At 32.6% G+C, this 23161-nt stretch overlaps 3 protein-coding genes across 3 annotated transcripts; 1 reads left to right on the top strand and 2 right to left on the bottom strand.

The window, feature by feature from the left end:
- Positions 1–467: 467 nt before the first annotated feature.
- LOC140809355 (uncharacterized) lies at positions 468–3678 on the bottom strand. Its single transcript, XM_073166950.1, has 6 exons — positions 3390–3678; positions 2893–3025; positions 2656–2759; positions 1931–2102; positions 1698–1838; positions 468–1631 (listed from the first exon to the last, which is right to left on the bottom strand). The coding sequence occupies exons 1-6, from the start codon at positions 3437–3439 to the stop codon at positions 669–671; spliced, it is 1563 nt and encodes a 520-aa protein (XP_073023051.1). The 5' UTR covers positions 3440–3678; the 3' UTR covers positions 468–668.
- Positions 3679–13462: 9784 nt separating this feature from the next.
- Positions 13463–14032, bottom strand: LOC140810516 (FCS-Like Zinc finger 6-like). The gene is made up of 2 exons (XM_073168355.1): positions 13845–14032; positions 13463–13628 (listed from the first exon to the last, which is right to left on the bottom strand). The coding sequence occupies exons 1-2, from the start codon at positions 14030–14032 to the stop codon at positions 13463–13465; spliced, it is 354 nt and encodes a 117-aa protein (XP_073024456.1).
- A 4276-nt stretch (positions 14033–18308) lies between these two features.
- LOC140810611 (2,3-bisphosphoglycerate-dependent phosphoglycerate mutase 1-like) lies at positions 18309–21947 on the top strand. The gene is made up of 8 exons (XM_073168460.1): positions 18309–18728; positions 19599–19876; positions 19976–20199; positions 20425–20543; positions 20637–20793; positions 20875–20976; positions 21068–21187; positions 21686–21947. Exons 2-8 carry the CDS (start codon positions 19606–19608, stop codon positions 21728–21730), a joined length of 1038 nt encoding a protein of 345 aa, XP_073024561.1. The 5' UTR covers positions 18309–18728; positions 19599–19605; the 3' UTR covers positions 21731–21947.
- Positions 21948–23161: the final 1214 nt, after the last annotated feature.

Here is a 23161-nt window from a genome sequence, read left to right as displayed (position 1 = left end):
GAGTCGATGGAGGTAATAATTCTTTGTATGGGTAGAGGTATCTCAAACTGCAGATGGCCTAGGGCATTTGTACTCTAGGACTCGATACAATAGCAAACCTAGGTAGAATTTTACAAATCTCAATTTTTTTCGCCCTCACACTCATAGCAATCACTTTAAACCCAAAATTGCAATACCCAAAAGTGGGAAAAACTCGAACCTATGCACTTATGCCATATCCAACGGCCTGAAATGAGGATCCACATATTAGGATTTAGGGGGGGTTGAATTCTATATGAGGGCATTCGCTTGTGCTATGATCAAAATGATCCGAATTTCCCCACAGTGGAACCTGGTCCAGCAGTTCTCACCCCTTCAAGAAAAAATTATCTTACAAAACACTTGGCTTACAGTTGATATGGTTGCTGCCGAAAAATTCTGTTATTCTGGATGTGTGTGTATAGATCTAGACAGAGGAACCAAGTGTATCATTTAGACGGCTATAGGTCGACTTCTTCACTAAAAATTGAAATAGCACAACTTACACAGCGCTCACTTCACAGCATGCCATATAAAAGCATAATATATCATGTATATGGATAAACCATCTCAATAACCCCAGTTACCAAGAAAAAAAAAAGATCCACGTAAAACAGCAGAAACTGCAATAGAAAAATAGATGTCACTGATCATTTGGATTCCTTAAATGATTCTGCACCGGTGCTGAGATTTGAAGCTTGGGATGTGAACAAGTTTGGATATGAAAAATATGGCTCATCGTCCATCGAAGGCAATCGCTGAGGTTGGTGAAGGCCGGTTTCCTGATCGAGAACAGGGCTGCTGGTTGATGAGGAATCATCTTTGGAAACCTCAGATGAACGATGAGCTGTCGGCTGATGAGTTGGGGGACAGTTTTCAGAGCCGTTACTCAGGTTTGGAGAAGAAAGACTATCAGATGACCCAAATGGCTTTTGTTTGTCAAAGTCAACATTTTGGAGCATGCCTGACTTGGATTTGTCGAGATGAAAAGGGTTCTCAACAGTACAAATAGAGCCGTCTTCATTGTTCTTGTTGGCAAGACCACTGATTCGAAGTTGGGCAATGCTAGCTGCTGACCGAGCTGCTGCAGCCGCACGCTCAGCTGATTCAGCAGCTGCCTGAGCAGCAGCCAATACATCCTGTAAATCCATAATATCACCTTTAGTCTTTGTGGTAGGAGGAAAATTAGATTCCCTGACAGAAAATGATGATGGCTGTGACGGAGCAGATAAAACTGGCTGAAACTCTTTTTTTCCCGCTGGACCAGCTGAAATAGTTGGTGATTGTCCTTTTACAACTAGTTTCTCTTGCACCTCGTCTTCTAGTGTCAACTGCGGTAGATGATCATTATCATCAGAAGGTTGTGTTTCTTCTTGATCATCAATTTCATATAGAGCAGAGGCAGGAAAAGGAAGCATCTCTGGGGCCGAGGAGGTGCCTTTGTTTGGCTGTAATGGCTGTGTCGGAACTTCTGGAAAATCTATGATGTCAAATCCTTCATCAGAATCTGAATATTCAGAAATCGCATTTTCCGAAGTAGTATGGGTTGTCCCTTCGTGCTTCTCTTTTGGAAGGGGTAATTTAGAACCACTGACAAATTGTGTCGGTCCATTCTAAAAAATGGTCAAAACATCAGATAACGAACTAAAAGTGGAATCAACAAACAAGAGCAATCTTACCAACAAGTCTTCATGTGACTTCAATAATTCACTTTCAGACACACTCGGGTCCCAATCAAGTTCGTGCTCTTCAGCAATTTCCTTTAGCAGCTTCAATTTCACATCTGGAGCGGGTGCTCGAATAGATAACAGTTCCACCAACTGTAACATTGAAAAATGTTAAACCAACAAAAGGAGAAAACAAAGCTCTGCTGAACCTACATGACAAACTACAATAGGACAATTAGTGTAACCTGCCGATTGACACCACACTCTGGCATAAGCTCGGTTGCAGCAGACACAAATTCTTTACCATATTTACCAGCAAATAGCATTTGCACTTGTGACAACTCAGCAAGATCAGCGCATCTTGGTGCAGCAAAGCACACACTAGATATTGCTTCCTTCAAGTCCAGAGGGCATTCCCTGAACAGCCAATGCGGATAGGTTTAGGTATAACACAAGTAAACAACCACAAAAATTCCATCAAATTTGACTGAAGATTATGGTAGAATACGATATATAATTGGTGGCCCAGAAAAAGTGTGGCCTCTATCACATGATGAAAGAACAGTGGAACTCAAGCCCATCACGTGAGACTTCACCACCATATCCAAACTAGCACCAACATGGATTAAATTGAGATCAAAGTGAGATATTCAAGTTCAAAAAGAGCTTATTATTCCTATAGTACAGGATGCAGGTGATAGAGCACAAGACCAGGACACGCAAGAAGCCCAGCCCAAGTCTGCCAAACAGGTTTATCAATGTCACATGCGGAAGGTTCAGGAAGCATGGGGCAGCTCAAGTTGCTTGATTCAAGAGATTATCACTTCGATTTTTCAGATTTTTGTTTAATATGTTTGTTACAAATTTAAATACGTATCCCCCGTACATGGCCAATACTCAATAAACGAGTCCACAGACAAAAATCGTTATATAAATGGGAAAAAAAGTTAAAGGAAAAAAATGTATATACCTTTGGGCTTCAATAATTGGAAGACGAACAGAAATTAGCTCGCAAAAAAGCTCAACTATTTCTTGTGCAGCCATCATCTTTTCTTCTCTTATGATATGCTCAACCTACATTGGAAAGAAACAAAGGAAAACATTACTCAGCCAAAAAAGGCAGTCTACAAATACATCATCACTTGTTGCCCAAAGTTACAAGAGCAATAGAAAATCACAAACATTCATCAAGAAGTAACATTAATACCCGAATTCGAGCAGTGGCTTCTTGGCCAGTCTCAAGGAGCTTGGCAATTTCACGGCGCATCTGCTTTAATTGCATCTCTCTTCGATTCCTCAGCAATTTTATACGAGGTATAGTAAGTTTCAGCAAAGTTTTACTGTCAGTCAGCACATAAAAAGTGAAAACAACAATCAGAATGCAAATTCACACAATCACTCGTAGCTGATCACTCTCCTGAAAAATTCAGAAGAACCTCTAAAACACATAACCATGGAAACTAGATTCGAATTAAACCTAAGGAAGAAATACACGAACACGGAACTATTATCCAATCACATGAGACTCTCCCCATCTCAATAAGGTCAATATTTTAGATTACAGGATCCATTAACAAAAAATTTCAACAATTTTCTCCACTCTCAACAAGCTGCACAGTAATAAAATTTAAAACCCTACACAGAATGAAAACGCGATTCACCAATAAAACACAAAAAAAATAGCTCGAATGAATCAGGAATTACCATTTTGCAGCATTAAATCGTTTGCTGAAGAAGGAATCAAGCATCGCCATGACAGAGCACCACAATTCAGATCCTAATTATGATTATTAACCCACAAAATATTGTCCTTTCGGGTAAAAATAATCGTGAGGAGCGATAATTTGATTCTTATCGAGAGAAGGAAAATGATCAAATATTGTTCACACCGAAAGATTTCACCTGCTCCACTGTAGGCGCGTGAGACGTTATCTTCGTATGCAAGGATCCTCGGGAGGTTTCCTAAGTTTTATTCGACAAAGAAAGATATTTATATTTAGCACGTACAGCTGTTTTTTTTTCCCTTTTTCTATTTTCCCCCCTACGACTTATTTACCTTTTTCCCCTAAAAGGTTTAAAGATGACACGAACCAATGCATTTATGTTAAATATTTGTTTGCATTTACATAGAATATATATTATTTTTAATTAACATTTATTTATAGTTTTATTTTCCATGTTAAGAAAAATATAATAGTGATTAAAATAATGTGATAGTGGAAAGTTTTTCAGGGAAAAATTTATTTTTTGCATTTTAATTATTAAATATTTTGCTATAAAGAATCGTACGGATAAATTTGGAAAGATATGAAAATTATCTACAGAAAGATCTTCCTCCAATTTATACATACGACTTTCCGCATAATTCTATACGTATATGTGAGTTCAAGTATGAAATTTTGTTTAATCACTTTAAATTGAGTATTTGTTTTAAAGATAGCATATGAATTAAAAAAATTATTATTTGGATCATTAAATGTAATTTAATTCATCATATTAAAACCTTGTAATTAGTCAGAGTAATTTTAACAAATAAAAATAATGGGTTGCTCTAAAAAGGTGAAAAACTAAAGAACTTACTTTCTATTTAAGCAATTTCTATTTTGAAATTTGAACCTGATTTTTCTTGGTTATAAATTTTTACTTCTTTTATGAAAATAATCTGATGTTATAATTGAAAAATAAGTTATTTTAGACCAAAGCAACTATTAAATAAATAATTGGACACAACTCCAAATAAATGGTACATAAAGATTTGATACAAAAATGTCTCTTATGGCGACAACGTTCGATGCTAGCTAGCTCCAGGGAGCATGGAATTGATGTCCGCCGCCAATTGGTCACAAGCAAAGCAAAGCTCCTTCGACCCAATGTCTTCATCACTTTGATCTCACTCTTTCATGATCTGATTGATGGATCTGCATGCATTATCGATAAGCAAACAAGGCAAGCAAAAAAGGAAGCGATTTTTACGGTTTTCCCTTTCCAGGAAGGCGTCAAGACTTTGATGTAGCGCCAGTAAATCCTGTGGAGAGAATTGCTGATGTCTTACAGTTGAAGTGAAATTTTTGTATGCGCAAGTCATGCAAATTTTTCCTCGTAGTTTCTGGAGTCATCTTTCCATGAGAAAAAAGCTTCGTTCCTTGCAGTTGTAGGTGGTTACCAGCGGCATCCATCACATTCTTGATCACGTCATTTTTCAGCCGTTCTCCTACGAAATCTTTAATAGAAATAGGAATTTATCAAAAAATATATATAAGTAAGCTCACTTACGTGAATAAACTTGTTGGAAATTAAAGCTTGAACATAAGTCCGAAAAACCCAATGAATCTGGCACATATGGGACAAGCCCATATGGATGATAAAAAAGACATTGCCCTATCTTGACATACAACAAGCTGCCAAAAGAATACCTAAAAGGAGGAGAGTTACGTGAAATAATTTGCATATATCCAAATTTCAGTCAAATTTCACATGCGTTCGCGATGATGGATCTGATATTTGGTCAACAGATTCATAAGGACGTGAAATAAATTGTGAATGGTGAAGATCTGTTATGATGATTCTTTTTAAGCAGTTTTTGGACGACAAACCTAAGCTCTCGATTTCTCATAGAATCCGTGCATTTTTATTGCAGAGGCCAGTGGCTGAATTCTAACAGTTAGATGAGGCTGAATTTTTTGATCGAATATTTAGACCGATGTTTGGTACAATATAAATTGTTGAGATTGTATTTAGATATCTGTATCTGACTATTTAAAGTTATGGACAGTGACCTTAGGGTGTGTTCTTCTACAAGCATGGAGGCATTATTTATAGATTGAAATATAATGGGCAGGTAATGTTGCTCGAAAAAGTGTCTTCCTTCTGAATTGAGAGGTATATATATATAGTTGAAAGTTGGAGCTAAAATGGCAGCCATCATCAAGGCCATAATCACCCTTAAATTCATCCATCGTGCAGCTGAAATTGCTACAATCTGCAGCACCAATTCAGCTAATACCATTGCTGAAGATTCGCTTGCCTACTAATTAAGATTTTATGACAACCATTACGGTGTACTTCCTCTCACTATGTTTCCCAATAAATGATTCATCCAAGACTTCATCTTCATACATATTCTTCGTCTTAGCTCGCTCTTCCAAGAACTACCAAGACGCTATAAGTCCAGAGTTGATGCCTTCCATTCTAGTACTTCCTCTTACAAAAAAGGGATGATGATGGACGCCAAATTCCTCATCAATTTTATACGAGGTATAGTTAAGTTTCAGCAAAGTTTTACTGTCAGCCAGCACATAAAAAGTTAAAACAACAATCGATCGATGTATATATAAATAATGAAGTAAACTATGAAGAATTCGAAATAAAGTGGCAAGGCGTCTAAAATGGAAGCAATTTGTATCTGATAGTTGGTACACTATAGTTTTTTTTGATATATAATTGATTGAAATATGAACTTTATTATGGTTAAATTTGGATGAGATTGTGCTAGTTTGGTGAGGGATCAAGTTTTTCAAATGCCATTTTCCATTCTAGTACAAAATTTTGATTTCTAAACCACTAATTATCCAGATTTTTTTCCTTATTATAATGCTTCGCCTCTTATTTTTGGCACAACCAAGTACTAAAGAAACCATACTCGTCCAAATGACAAAATTAAATAAATCAAATTCGACTTTAAACTAGGCCACCAATAAAACATAAAAAAACCTAGAACCAAAATAATAAAATATACTAGGTAGCTAGCGAATCAACCATGCTAGAAAACCCTAACTTCAAGCGAAGAATTGATATAAAGACAAACAAAATAATGTGATCCAAATAAACGAGGGCGTGGCGGATATGGCATGAGCGCCAGAGTTGATAGGAGCAGGTGCCGGAGCTTTATGGTGAGTCTTGGGGGCTGCTGCTGGTTGCTTGGCAGCATGCGGAGGTTTCGGAGATTTTGACGGTGTGCCGTGACTTGGTGATGGTTTAGCTGCAAAGTAAGCCATTTAAAAAATGAGGCAAAAATGAATAAATAAATTTGAACTCTAATTGTACGGCTATATCAAGAGGGAATACTATTAGGTGGATCGAATCGAGGATTTATTAGATATAACCGACTGCGTGCGTATTTAACCATGAACAACTCTTCCACCAAGAAACTCTTATAGCCCTAAACAGCTAGATAAAATCGTTTTTATTTCGTAAAATACAAATCAAACATCGAAATTTGTAAGAAATATAGACGCACCTTTACATTTATCGACGGGATTCGGCGAAACGTGACAAAACGAAGACAACTTCTGAGCCTTACTCACGTCAATATGAATGCCTAGGCTCTCACTACTGTTCAATGCAACACAAATACATTCAGCGTTGCCCTTCACAACTGACTTAAGACCCGAGCAACACGAATCGTCCGGTTTGGTTTCGTTGCTACCCTTCTTTATATATGGAAGACAATCCATCATATTAAAGACCAAAGTGCTGCAGTCGGCTGGTTCCGAATTTCCGGGGGCCTGAACCGGTGAGGGTGAAGGGGCACCACATGGGCTTGCCGCCGTCGCAACTGCCGCTGCAGCACATGAGGCCAAAATGCAACTCACAATGAAAAACTTCATTGTTTTTGTGTTTTTTTTTTTTTATTTTACTTATATGAAGTGAATTGAAGGATCTGATATTATGAGGAGACTGTTTGGTGCTCTTGAATTTATGGTGTTTGGGTATGTTGGAGATTATTATATATCTAAATTATTGCAGATGAGATATAGATAAATTTTATTTGAATTTAAATTTGATTACATTTGATTTGGATTACGTTTGTGAACCCATGAGCTATTGAAGAATCCTTTATGGGATAGATGTTTACATGATCAGGTTAAACTTCGACTTACAGATTTATCTTTTTGAATATTGATAATTATCGGTTTAAAGAGATAAGAAAATAAATTTGCACACGAAATCTGACCGAATTATTTGGCTGCATCTAACTGCATTCCAGGACGATTGCAAATATAGATAAAGATAAAGAAGCATTTCATTAGGATATATGTGATAGATATGATAGAAAAATTTACTAAAATGAGTTCAATGACATTTTAGTTAAAAAAATAAAATGTTTTGTAATTTGAGAAAAAAGGGTATTTTTGGATTATCAAAACTCGGATCAAGATACCAAAGTTAATCACTCTAGGCGTATCAACTTAGGCAAAAACTTGTGTAGACGGTTTCACGGGTCGTAATTTGTGAGACAGATCTTTTATTTGGATCATACATGAAAAAGTATTACTTTTTATTGTGAATATCGGTAACATTGACCTATCTCACAGATAAAGATTTGTGAGACCATCGCACAAGTTACATACTCTTTTATCTTGCATATATGTGAATTTTTATGTTAATATTTTGTTATTTTTAATTTAAGGCTTTTTATAATAATTTTTTTATATTATATACGTTAGAACAAAAATGTTGATGACATGTAATTGTGAATGTTCAGGAATTTTTTGAATGTGCACTTTAAATGGGCTTGTAGTTATCAAGCTCTTAGATTGCGTTTTGTATTGGGCTTAGCAGTTGGGATATAGCATTTCAGATCGTTTTGAATGTAGGACTATAAGTTTCAGATTTTATATTTCACAAAAATGTTTTACGTTTTAATTTTGTGTAATAAATTTTTTACTAAAATCAACAAACATTATTGTTTTTTGTGAAATAAATTTTTACTAAAATCAACAAACATTATTGTTTTTACTTCATATATAGATCTCGTCGACATGTCTTAGATGTTTCAAACTTAACACTTTGATGTTAGATACATACTAGCCAATATATATAAATAACAATGTAACAACAAAAACAAGTTGGAGATGCGAGAAACAGGAAAAAGAACCCTCTAAAATTGGAAAGGTCCAAAGAATAGTAGCAACATGAAGTGGACCATATCCAAACTACCCTATTGAAGATATACAATGAATGCAGCAGCTGAAATTGGCCATTTTGGAATTATTTTTTGTTTATTTCTGACGTTGTAATATATCTGCCTTCGTCCTTCTCAATTTAATGTATTTTGTAAAAATATCAGTCATGCAGTAATTCATGTGGCCTTGTGCGATTCATTTATTACTTGGTTTGCGTGCATCCAAAAATTTTGGACATCCACATGAATTACCGCATAAATTCCAAAAAATTTGGACATCCACATATTATTTTATTACTTCTTTAATGATTTCTAGCTTGGACAACTGTGCTTTGTTTAAAAATATCTATTTGTATTGAGTTTGGACATCTTCCAGTATAATTATTGCTTTCAATTTAATTTATTGATTATTTTCGACAAAATACCCTATTATAAAAATACCAAAGTTTAGATATATCAAGATTATCGTACAAAAAAATTACTGAATTTTGAGTATACATAAGATTTCGATACAATATGGTAACGATACCGAATTTTTTGGTACGATAACGGTATGAAATTTTCAAATTTCGATATATCGTACAATTTATCGATATATAGAAAATTTCGATTATCCCAAATTTCTTGTCAAAACTTTTTTCTCAAGCTCCGAGAATAAAATCAAGCATTGCATAGATCACAGTGATTCTTATTAATCCACAAAGGCACGAGGCTCCCGCGATCGCGGATGGTGGCTCCTGTATTTGTTGCAGAAGAGAATAGGAGAGAAGAGAATATAAGTGAAATGATTTATTTTATATTTAACAGATCTCTCAATCTTTAAATAAGTCAAATTTATAATAAGAAAATATAATAAAATGACCATAATCACGTTTTTTTCAAAATTAGTAAAGACTAACAAATATATTATACCAACGCTGAGTTTTTTATTCAAATATTTCTCTTCATCATAACTATGAAAACGAATAAAAATTGACGCGTGCAACCATGAGTATATCTACAGTGTACACTATTAATTATGGCAAAAACTTCTGTGACGATCTCACGAGTCGTATTTGTGAGACAGATCTCTTATTTGGGTCATCTATTAAAAAATATTATTTTTTATACTAAGAGTATTACTTTTTATTGTGAATATGAATAGGGTTGACCTGTCTCACAGATTAAGATCCGTGAAACGATCTCACATAAGATACACTCATTAATTAAAGCTGAGGTTTTAGTACCAAGTAACTTTTAATTAATTTGGTAAAATATTACTTTAAAACACAGTTATACCTTTATTATATAAATTTTCCTAAAATAACTTCTTTTAAAATCTTTCGATGTTATATTTATATATATTTTCAAATTCAATTATATCTTTATCTATTTTTAAATTTTTAGGTACCGTTGGAGATAACTCAGATAAGTAATATTTTGTAATAATAAAATAAATAGAAAATGATAGTTAATATGGTGTTTGATGTAATTGATTTGATTGATTAAATTTGAGATAATATGATATTATCATTTTGTCATTATTGAAAATATTAATAGAATATTAATAATATTATTTATTAAGGGTAATATCGTAGTTTTATATTATTGATTTGATTGATTTGAGATAAATTATTACGAATTTGATTGATGTGAAATAAATAATTAATAATTTGACTGATCGAGATAAATAATACTTGTACAAAACAAGTGATATGCTAAGACTATTTATAGCAGTACTTGAACCAGTACCTTAAATTATTATATTACCAATAATAAAAAAAATAAAAACTAAGAAATCCTTAATTTGAAATAAAAAATTATTATATTTTGATAATTATTCTAACTATGTAACTAACAAGGTTCTAAAATTCGTTAAGCCTTAGTCGAATGTCTAACCAACGACGTTAGACGGATTTCACGATGTCAACATATAATAAAATGAAGTTTTGGGTGTTATGATAAGCCAAAAGATCACATTTTTTTGTTAAATTTGGTTTAGAGCAGCCTAAGTCCGACTAAGGTTGACCGACTAGCACTTTTGGGTTCAGTCAGCTCGCCTAGAACTCAGACCGATTTTTAAAACTCCGGTTGCTTGCAAATTGACGTTAGTATTAATTTTAACAAAACTCAAGGACAATAGTGACGGACATAAATAACATCATTCAAGGTCAACCCTTGAATTAATGATAAAACTAATTACTATTTAATAAACACAAACTTAATTAAACTTACAAGACAATATACAATAGAGCTTCAACAAAAAGAATCAGTCTTACATTGACAAGATTCACGAATCTATTCATCGTCACCATAAAAGATTATCCAAACATATTTCTTTAACACGCACTCGAATAAGAGTATACAAAATTACACGATGGTTCATCGATTGTACAATTGCTTGACGAGGAAAACTCACATATTTTTTCTTTCTTTCTTTTATTTTTGGATTAGGGATTTATTGTTGCATTACATTTAATTAAACATGATCATTTTAATGATCATCCATCGAGTCATTGGAAAGCCAAAAACTTTAAATTTTTTTATAATAATAATAATAATAACCAACACCGTACCAATAATTAAAAAACGATAATAATTTATTAGACTAACTCGGGAAAAGGTTTCATCAATGGAAGTGGACGCATACCCACTTGCACAAGTGGGTATGGTCTCGGAATAATTGATTATTAAAAAAAGCAAAACTGTCATTATTTGCAATACAACAAATCAATAATTTTAAAAAAAATCACCGAATGGTGTGTGTTTTGAGTGGTGTAAAGTCAAGTCAAGTACAGCTGTTTTAACCAACTCTACTGTTCAATTTGTTTCCTCATCCACAGCAAAAGTCTGGTTCGAATTTCCAATTTACCTCCCTAGTAACTTAAGTATTTCCGATTTTTTCCCAACTGTAATTACTGTTTCATCCGATCCCACTCCATGCTTATCAGTGTAATGTGACAATTTTCTATTGTAAAATTATTATAACAATAAAAATTTTAACTTCAACATTGTCTAATTTCCGGGTCCTTTTCTTTCGGCCAGAAGGTTCGACAACATTCAATTCAACAAAATATCTTGAATAGTACAGGTAAATAAATAGAGATAAAAAAACTCGTATCACATATACATACACTTAATACTTGCAAATGATCATTAGAATATGTAATACTTAGTCATAATAAAATCAAAATTGCGTCTTGGTGAAATTTTTAACTTAATACTTGCAAATGATCATTAGAATATGTAATACTTAGTCATAATAAAATCAAAATTGCGTCTTGGTGAAATTTTTAAAAGTGTGAAAATACTCGTATTTCTTTTTTCGTTCTTCATTTTTTTCTTTTTTTCGTGAAAAATTAAATTTATGTAAAAACAGTATAAAAAACTTATTTAAAAAAAGGAAAAATATAATTTTTATATAACAAAAATGGTCGAGGGCCAGCGTTATTATATAACAAAAATGGTTATTTTGCTTGTAAAAAAATAAAAATTAGTTTTCTATTTAACTATGTAAGCAAAGGAGAATCAAACAAGGAATAAAGTAAAACGTATACATATCTATGGGGGAAGCATCCACAATTCTCCTTAATTCCATCCCAACAAATCTGTTCTCCACAGCTGGCTAATGGCTAATCAGTGGACCAATGACAGCTCAAAATATCACTTCTATGTTTCGGTACACACACAGACACACACATATACATATACATATATTCCATAAGTATTTCTGAATATTTATAAATAAAAGTAACAAATTATCATAAAAAGTAGTAGTGATTCATTAATTAATTCTCATATCAGAAATATAATCTTAATAAATAAATAACAATTTTTTTACATAACTCTCAAAATGAAATAGTATGAGTTAAATTTAAAATAAAATAAAAGAGATTGGAATATAACGACAATAAAATATGTGGTGGTGCAGCCCCATTAGCACCAAAAGTGATTATTGAAAATTTGGGATGTCCCAACTAAAAACAATTAATTTTCATGGGTTGGGTCCACAACTTCACTCTCAAGCCATCTTCCACATTGTTGTGATTTCATTTGAAAGAAAAACAAGCGTATGCTCCTCACAAACATTATTCTAATAATTTTTTTAAAAAAAAAATCTTAAATCAGTGCTAGAGTTGGAAAATTTTGTAAATAAACAAAAATAACAAGTATAAATATAATTTCCCTGAAATTTCGTGGCTGCGGAAAGAACCACCTGGAGAATGTTGAGATTATATATATATATATATAGAATTAAGTTGATTTTCAAGAAGATATTATCAAGTACATTAATTAATTAGTATGGACTTGGACACATGAATCAATTTTTCTGTAATTAAAACAACAACGAGTCGGGTTTATTATATTTATACATGTCCTTGGAAACACTTTGAGAGTACGAGACTACACGAGGAAAAATAAATATCTGCCTTATGTAGTATTTCTTGTTCATGCGAGTTCTAAAACATGAAAGACTCCAAAAAAAAAAAAAAAATATTGTAGCCATTTTTTCATCCTTGTACGCGATTATTAATGATTTTCTGAACAATAAATAATCCATTTTTCTGATCGGAAAGAGTAAATTTGTTGTCGACCAATCGCTAAATGATAATCTAGATTGCAAGTGGAGTGGGTTAATGATACAAAATCTACATTAATAATAATAATGACGATGAAAGCAGTACAAAGGAAATAGCCAAAACATCGTACTTTCACTTCGGGTTGGTTGATTAATTACCCCCTTCAATTTCATCGTTTTAGGTGAAAAAATAATGAAGCGCGGCCCTACGTACGTACGCCCACTATATTTTATATAATGTGGGTACATAATCATAAATTAATATGCTACATTTTTTATTTTTTTTTTTAATATAACCGCAGCAGATTGATTAATCTACACGGCGGCGACCCTCTCGCCTTCGGCGGAGACTTGGGGTCCGCCGCCGGTGGAGGCGGCGGTTCCTGCATCTTTTTTGGACGCCACAGAACACTTCTCTAATCTTTCGTCTTGAACCATCTGCTGTTGTCTGCATTCTAGACTGCAGAAAGCACTGTCGCCTCTGCCAAAACACGGAGAACCAAATATTATTATTAAATTCTTGCACCCTTTTACCGAATCTAGTTAAGCCTGATTAAAGTATTTGATTCAACCCTACACTCTCAGATTTGTCCATAAATAACAAAACTATAGCTATCCCTAGTACCAGGATTCACGTACACATATATACATATATAATTAAGCTAAAAACAACATGAGATTAGTGAATATTACGAACCTATACATGTAGATATCATGACCGTGGACAAGACGGCGTTGGCAAAGAAAGCAAGCCCTCAGGAAATGAGAAGTCTCTACAAAACCAACAGAGTTACGGAGTTGCTGTCTTGGAGTAACGGCAGCGGATCCGCCTTTGCGAGGCTGATTATTAGTCTGGGCGGTGAGGTCCAGATTGAACTCCGTCATGCTTGTAGTCCTCTTTATGGGTGGCCGCCTCGACCTCTTTCCTAACATATTTATTTCGATGTAATCTAATTGGGATTTTTAATAATTTTGAGAAGAGAAGAAGAGGGGAGTGAGGTGTGGTAAGATTGCGGGGAAGATAAAGGGAGAGCCAGGAATGGAGGAGGGAATCCGGACCGTTGATCGAGTTCTTGCTGACGAATCTTGAAAGGAGCTTTTGCATTATTGTTTGGGGAGCCCATTTCACCTCAATCCCTTTTAATACATATTTTATATGTCTATTTTTATCAAATATTTTATATTATTCTAAATTACGTGCCATCGAAGTTATTTAAATAAATGAATCATAATTATATTTTGATTTAATGTTTCATGGTTGTTTAATTGTTGTTAAAATAATGTTTTGGATTCTCTCTGTGAATAGGTAAAGATATATTGTTATTGTTATACAAATCATCATTTAAAATAAATATATTTTACGCAAAACCACTTGTGAGACCATATATCTCATCTCACGGTTTCTTATGTCAGAAGAATCTTTTATTCGATCTAACTTATGAAAAAATATGTCAAAAATATTATTTTTCAAGATAATTATGAATCGAATCAATAAGTCTCGCGGATGAAAATAGTTTCAATTTACTTACTAATTCATGATATTTCAATGTAAGTAAAGTTATTTAGAACATAATATTCATACAACTGGTTATTATTATTATGTTGTACTTAACGTGGTCGGGCCAATCACCATCCTAAATGTTGGGAATCTTTTGCTGCTTGAGCTTTTATTGGTTATGATTATGATTAAAATGGATCACCACAATTAAATATTAACATAACATATAATAATTATAACATTTTCTTGATATTCTAGAATGGACATAATCTCGATGTCATACAATAAATTCTAATGCAAAAAGGAAAGTTGCAAATTAATATAGTTTTTTTCCCCTCATTGTCAGACTATTTTATTTGTGTATTGGGATCAATAATTGTTGTTCAAAGTAAATAAATATTAAAAACAATAAAGAGTATGTCTCTTATAAGACGGTCTCACGAATCTTTATCTGTAAGACGGGTCAACCTTATCGATATTCACAATAAAAAGTAATACTCTTAGCATAAAAATTAATATTTTTCATGGATAACCCAAATAAGATATATCTCTCACAAAATACGATCCGTGAGACCGTCTCACACAAATTTTTGTCAACAATAAATTGAAACATAATACAAATAATGTTTTTTTCATATTCAATGACATACTAAAAAAGTTGTGTTTTGATTCGGAAGGAAAAATTTGAATAAAGAAAATGATTCGAACGATGAATTTGAAATAATATTAATTTTGAATGTATTTGAAATATACAATTATTTTTTAAATACTTTATGTATCTTGCTCGCACAATTTGTTTGCAACAGCACTAAAACAGTAAAACTTATTGTATATGTCGATATTTTTTCATTATATAATTTTTTGAATAGAAAGAAATAAAACGCCCAAAAAAATGGTACCTACTGTAATTTTTTTTATGGAAAATGTACCCACTATAAATTTCTTATCGCCTAATAAACCAAAAACTAAAAAAGGGGAAAAAAGCAACGAAAGAGAGATAAATAAAAAGAGAAGCTTGTGTGACGATTGTCTCTTCTATATATATATATATATATATACGAATAATCTTCTACAGAGTGGGCCAAGAAATCGCAAACATGCAGAAGCCCATTTACAAAGCCACACTTGCTTATATATATATATATATATATATATATATACGAATAATCTTCTACAGAGTGGGCCAAGAAATCGCAAACATGCAGAAGCCCATTTACAAAGCCACACTTGCTAAAAGCAGCCCGTTAGGTATCTTCTTTAAACACATGCATGGATCCAGTGATTACCAATGGATATTTTGTTATATATATTTAATGAGGCAATCAATGATATTTGAACATATTCAAGACTACTAGGGTCTCTTAGAGTATCACCCTTGCCACTGGAGCAAGATTGCAAGAAATCTTTGAGGAAAGTCATTTTAATACTACTAGTATTTTATTACTCATTTTTACTTTAACAAAAACTTTCATGAGATATTATGAAATCCAATTTTGTTAGACATGTATCTTATTTGGATTTTTCTTAAAAAAGTATTATTTTTTATGCTAAAATTATTGCTTATGATTGTAAATATGAGCGTGATATATATACATATATATATATATATGTATTTGTGTGTGTATGAGATCGTTTTATAGGAGATCTACTATTTTACTTTTTATAAACATTATTTAAAAGAGAAAAAAAAGTTGGGAAAAAAAGTAGTTGTGACTAGGGGTGGGTACGGTACGGTATACGGTATACCGTACCGAAAATATCGGTATGGAATTTTTCCATATCGATACCGAAAATTCGGTATACCGCACATTCGGTATACCGAATTTTCGGTTTGAAAAAGGTTCATACAGGTACTGTAGCGACACCGAAAATTTTGTCGGTATACCGCAAAAATTGTCGGTATACCGAAAACATTTTCGGTATACCGACATTTTTTCGGTATACCGAACTTAAATATTCCGTACCGATACCAAAAATTTCCCGTACCGAAATTTTCGGTATACTGATTTTTTCGGTAAGTTCAGTATTTTTTTAAGTACGATTTTTAGATATTTCGATTTTTTCTCACTCTAATTGTGACCAAGCCTCGAGCATTAAGTATTGCTCAATTCAAATCTAACCCCAACAGCTGCATACTTTTATAGAGAGTCGTGGTAGTTGGAACATGGAATACAAGGAAAAATCACACCAGATTTCCCAGATCCAAATCTATCATGTGAATAATTGAAGTGAACATGCTCATTTCTCATTCATGAAATCACTTCATATTGTATTTTTTTAGGGTAGGGTGAGCAAAATATTAGGTAAGGAAATGAATTGTATGAATTCTTGAATCAATTTAATTCAATAGTTTGTGTATGATCAAACACTTGTCGTTTTATAAAAAATTATATCTAGTTGTAACGATACAATTTAAATATTTTAAACTGTACGACAACTCAATAATCATGTTTCAATTGCTTTATCCAAGATATACAAATATTACACCCAAACAATCTGGATGTCTTTATTTGATATAAATTATTAATGGAAACGTTTTACATCCTCTCTATTTGGATGTTATTATACGTTAATTTTGTACGATTATTTTAAACGAGGTCATGTCGTAGTTAATCAAGTCTTTTCTTTCCATAAAAATAATGTAAATTTACCTTTGGTTCTCTATAATACAATATTGCAAAAAAGAAAAAAGACGTTGTCCAAGTCGGAGAACGCAAATGATTTAATTTCGCAGCATAATTTGAATCGACTATATCTTTGCTCTAAACAACAATAAATCAGAAAACGTAAAGAATTAGTCAGTTTCGGCGATGGATATTTATATATTTTCTGCCGTCACATTTGTCAATTTCTAAACGCTTCTGACATGTAACACTTATGTGGAGTTCACATAAATATTGTAAATGTTTCAGAAATATAATTTACAATTACATAATTTATACTGCTTTTATTTATATATAAAAAAACAAAATATGAGATGTTACCTTTGGACATTGTGTTTTAGAGTGTATCATAGAGCGTATATTCATGAATAAAGAGTTCACATTTTTAGTGAATCGAGGAGAAATGTTCATCTTTATATGTATTTTTAAATTATCAACTAACGATAGTATAAATTTCTGAAGGAAAAAAAAAGGAGTTAGACTAATTGCCTTTAATTAAAACTTTGTGTTTCAATTTCATCCATTTTCTTGGATTAAGGGTGTAAAATAACGAATTGAGTCGAATTTAAACAAAATTTTTAAGTTCGAATTTGGATATAAATAAATATATTTGAACTCGAGTTCGGTTCAAAAATTTTAATTTTTGTTTCGAATTATATTCGAATAAAATCTCGAGTTTGAAATATTCGAACATGTTTGCGAACTACTATAAAATAAAAATGCACAATATATTTATTTCATGTATAATTATATCATATTAATAAATATTAATATTCTTTTGTTGTTCACGGGCCATCCAACAAAATAATCTGAGATCGATTTTGACTCGAAAAAAATTCAAATATGGTCGATTTCAGCTCAAATTCGATAATTTGAAAAACGAAACACACATTTTTTAATTGATCATTAGTTGACACCCTATTGTGGACCTAAATCAAACAATTTTTTTAAACATAAAATAATGTACAAAAGTCTAGCTACCTACCCATGCGAAGCCAAAACAAGAACAAAAACAAGAAAGAGCGAGAGCCGCCAAGCTTTGCCCGACTGTTAGCGACACCAAATCGCCAACCTCATAGGGAATGAAAGAGACGCCGCTCTTGATTTTTTTGAGATGAAATATCCCCCCTTTCTCATGTTATTTTTCTCCTAACAACTCGATTGCGTCCAGGATTATACAACTGCCCAATTCGCATCTCGATTTCCATGGATTTATCGGTCAATTCTTTACTTTTTCAGCTCAAAACAATTGTGGAATGGAAACCATGCGATGCATAAATGCGCTGATGCAATAAAGTTGATGCCAAAGCCATTACTTTCTCCGTCAAGAATCCTCGGAATAAGCTCTGCCTCGGTTTCGTCGCAACCATCTTGAGATTCTTCCTTTCGTTTTGCCAAAGCATTTGCATATATAATAGCTGTAAGATCTATCTTTATTTCTCTACGATAGTATTTGCATTGCTACGTACGTTTCTTAACATTTTTGCACCCTGTAATAATTTTTTTGGATATTTATTAGTGTAAGTAGCATTTTTCTTTTGATTTTATTTTCTGGGCTCTTCTTTTCTTTTTTTGCTTTTAATTTTTGCTGTTTATCGTATCCCGTTAATTTTGTCGATTCGTATTTCATATTTGTTAATGAAACATCAGTCATGGATGTGTAGATTTGGGCTTCTTTTTACTGGAAGGTGTAAACGATAATCTATTGTAAGATCTTTATTTATTTCTTAGATCTTTTTTTGTATCTCCCGAGTATATAGCTTTCTTGATTTGTTCAAATAATCGCTGTCGGGCTAAGCAGTTTGCATTGGTTAGGAAATATTCGTAGCTTTGCACCTCTTCTTGATAGAGAATGAAAGGGTTTCTTTCTCTGGTTCTCTCCACTTTAGATGCATTCATGTAAATGGCCAGAGTAATTAGTGAGATTAATGAATTATTTAGACCTTAACATTGAACCTGAACCTATGTTGATATATTTCTTCCTTTTAACAAAACCTATGCGATATGCCAGAATAGATGTTTGAATGCTTTACCGATCACTAGGTGAAAAAAAAATCAAACTTTATTGAGCAGATCTTTTGTGAAACTGTTTCACGAATCTTTATTTGTGATTTGTGTCAACTATGAACATATTTACAATAAAAACTAATACTTTTCATGGGAGACCATATAAAATATTTGTTTCACAAAATTGACCTTTGAGACATTGTCACATGAGTTTTTGTGAACTTTTTATCATGCAAATAGTCAATACACTTGTACTTAAACTTATTTGATTACCTTGGTTCAGATTTAAAATGGCCGCGACGTCTGTTCACCCAACAATAGGTACCATACCATCTTTTGGTTACTTCAATAATACCTGCGGCAATCAAGAGAATGGAAATGCTTCTTTGAAGTTGATCTCAAAAGGTTTCAGGCTAGATGTCGCATTGTTGAGAACAGGAACTTATCGCTCTAAAAAGCAAAGTTTTTGTGTGATACAAGCCACGGGGTCTCAGACTACAGTGTTTGACCCTGTTTTATCCCAGTCGAATGGCACGCCAAGTGACTCCAAAAAAAAATCGAGTAATGTGAATCTTGCTGAAGATGAGATAGCTAACAATACTTGATAAGATTTTCTTCAAGTAGAATCTTAAAGGGTGTAAATTTCAATTATGTTTCCAGACGAAGCTGCATTGATCCTGATTCGGCATGGAGAGTCTATGTGGAATGAAAAGAATCTATTCACGGGTTGTGTTGATGTGCCACTGACCAAGAAAGGTGTGGACGAGGCTATCGAAGCTGGTAAAAGAATCAGCAATATACCAGTCGACATGATCTACACTTCTTCTCTTATTCGAGCGCAGATGACTGCCATGCTTGCCATGACTGAACACAGACGTAAGAAGGTAAATTATCAAATATTTTACTGGGAGCGACAATTTAATGCTCTTTTTTCTGATGGGTCTCACTATTTTGAATCTGCATTGCTGTCGATTGCCTTTTTAAACCTCGAAAAGAATAACTTAGCAATTTAAATACCTCTGTCTTGACTGTTATTCATGTTCAAATATTGAGGAAATGAGTACTTTTGCAAGACGTTGACTTGTCAAAACACATTAATCTCCATATAGGTTCCAATTATTTTGCATGATGAGAGCGAGCAAGGAAGAGCTTGGAGTCAAATCTTTAGTGAAGAAACAAACAAGCAGTGTATTCCAGTTGTAATGGCTTGGCAGCTAAATGAAAGAATGTAGGTGTTTTGACTTCTGTAACATGCTATTTTAGAAATATTATTCGCCCCTTTTTGCTCTCTATTTGTTACCTTGGTGATTGACCTATACAGGTACGGAGAATTACAGGGTCTTAATAAGCAGGAAACAGCAGACAGATATGGAAAAGAGCAAGTTCATGAGTGGAGACGTAGCTATGATGTGCCTCCTCCTAATGGTGAAAGTTTGGAAATGTGTGCTGAGAGAGCCGTTGCCTACTTTAGAGAAAATGTAAGATTGATATGAATCCTGTCTCTCATGTTATTTTATGCTGATTTATGGAAGTACGATAATGAATATCTTGTTAAACAGATTGAACCACAGCTTCTTATGGGGAAAAATGTCATGATTGCCGCTCATGGGAATTCGCTTAGATCTATTATTATGTATCTAGACAAACTGACTTCTCAAGAGGTGCAATTTTTCGGCTGAATTATTTAGACCATCACGTTTTGTTTGTTTGTTTCTTTATAATGAAAAAAGGTCACATCTTTCTCTTCATCAGGTTATTAGCTTGGAACTATCGACTGGGATACCAATGCTTTACATTTTTAAAGAAGGGAGATTTATTCGTCGGGGTAGTCCAGTGGCACCAACTGAAGCAAGTGTTTATGCTTACACTAAGGTATGCGACTCTTTTGGTGAAAAGAAGAAATATTGTTTTATAAATGCATACCATAACTACTTTTTAGAGATGTGTATCTGACTCGAATTCTTGTCTGGGAATTCTGTACTCCACACACAAAAGAAGTTTCTGATCAAATCATAATTTGATTGAACATTGATGCGCTAAATTTGTTAGTCCTGTAAAATCACAACTGTCCGATTTCATAAATCTCGTGCTGATGAACTAGTGTAATGAGGAATAGCTATGTACTTGATACTTCATCGTCAAATTAGTTGGAGTTCACTAAGATATCCTTCTCCATTGTAGTGATGAGTTTGAGCTTAAAATCTACATCATTCCCGAATCATTTGAAATCATGCATGATAGTCTCGCGCTAAATTATTTATGGTCCTTTCTCCTTTTCTCCGAGTCTTCTATTCATTCATTTGATTTCTGCTTTCCGCATTTCGTTGAATTGACCAAGTTTTTTGAGTCTGTCTGTCTTTGGATTCACAGGGTTTGGCCCTATATAGGCAAAAGTTGGATGAGAAGCACTCGTAAATTTAAAAAGCTGTGTTGTTCAATACTATTGAAAACTCCAAATGAACATAAATATATTCGTAGCTTGAATTTTTGTGTCCTTGATTAGATCTTGTACGTTTGTAACATGTGTGTGTGTACTCTGTGAAGGACCTCCTCGTTTCATAATATTTTTCCATGTGTGTGAGGATCTTTAAACAATCTTTAATAATAAATTTCTTGGGTCATATTCTGATAATATGTACAACCGTATGGACATGACACGATATGAATAGAGGTAGACAAATTTTCAAATATTATATATATATATATATATACTAGGAATGTATACGTGCGATGCACGTAGATAACTAAGAATGAAATATATAATAATGAGATTTAGATAATGTTTAAAATCGAATAACATATTGTTTATGAGTATTTATCAATCTAAATATATATATATATATAAAACACAAAAAATGAAAATATATTATGACAATAAATCATTTATATTCACTTATTCATATGACAATTTCAATCCGCGTGATTATAACATAATGACAGCTCTATCAAATTAGAAAATATATTTTTCATCCAAATATAATTCACAATAGAAAAATAATAAAAATAACATAATAGTGAATTTTATCAAAACCAAAATCACGATGTACTTGGAGTAAACATAGACAAAATATTGTCAAATAAAATTCTCTTAGTTAACTAAATTATCATAATAATGTTAAAATAAAACCACTAAATATTTATTAAACTAAATATCAATTGTGATTTTGCGAAATAAAATTGATATATAAATAAGATAACATACAAAATTTTGTGAGACGGCCTCACGAGTCATTTTGTAAGACGAATATCCTATTTGATTCACTAATGAAAAAATATTATTTTTTATGAAAAAATATTAATTATTATTGTAAATACGGGTAGAGTTGACCCATTTCACGGAAAACACACTATGAACATTGATCCTAAATTTGCAAACGCGTGTAGACATATTATGATTTAAATTTTCTATGCATATAGTATTTCCAATAATGTTAAATAAAAATAATAAGCACAAAAACACCCGCAAACATTAAAAAATGTATATATAAAAAAATAGTATCACAAAAACAAAATGACATATTTAAATAAAAAAATATGATGCTTCTAAATATAATGCTTCTTAGTTCATATTTAAAAATAATTTGTTATAAAAGTGATGTATTTATATGTAAAATGAAAGAAAAGATAAGATAAAAACATTAAATATTCATTAGCAACCATGAAAAAATCAACTCATTTTAGCAACCAATTTTAGTAGCAACAAAGAAAAATTATTGGTAAATTGATGGATTCAATTTGTATTAATGTACAAAGTCATTTAAGTTGTACAATGAATTACAAAAAAACCTATTAAAAACCATTGATTTAATTTGCTAACTTAAATGAATAAGGGTATATTAGAAAATT

The sequence above is a fragment of the Primulina eburnea genome, chromosome 13 (genome assembly GCF_022965805.1).
Source record: "Primulina eburnea isolate SZY01 chromosome 13, ASM2296580v1, whole genome shotgun sequence".
NCBI classification, from domain to species: Eukaryota; Viridiplantae; Streptophyta; class Magnoliopsida; order Lamiales; family Gesneriaceae; genus Primulina; species Primulina eburnea.
Note: the sequence above shows the minus strand (reverse complement) of the source record. Positions and strands in the feature narration are given on the sequence as shown.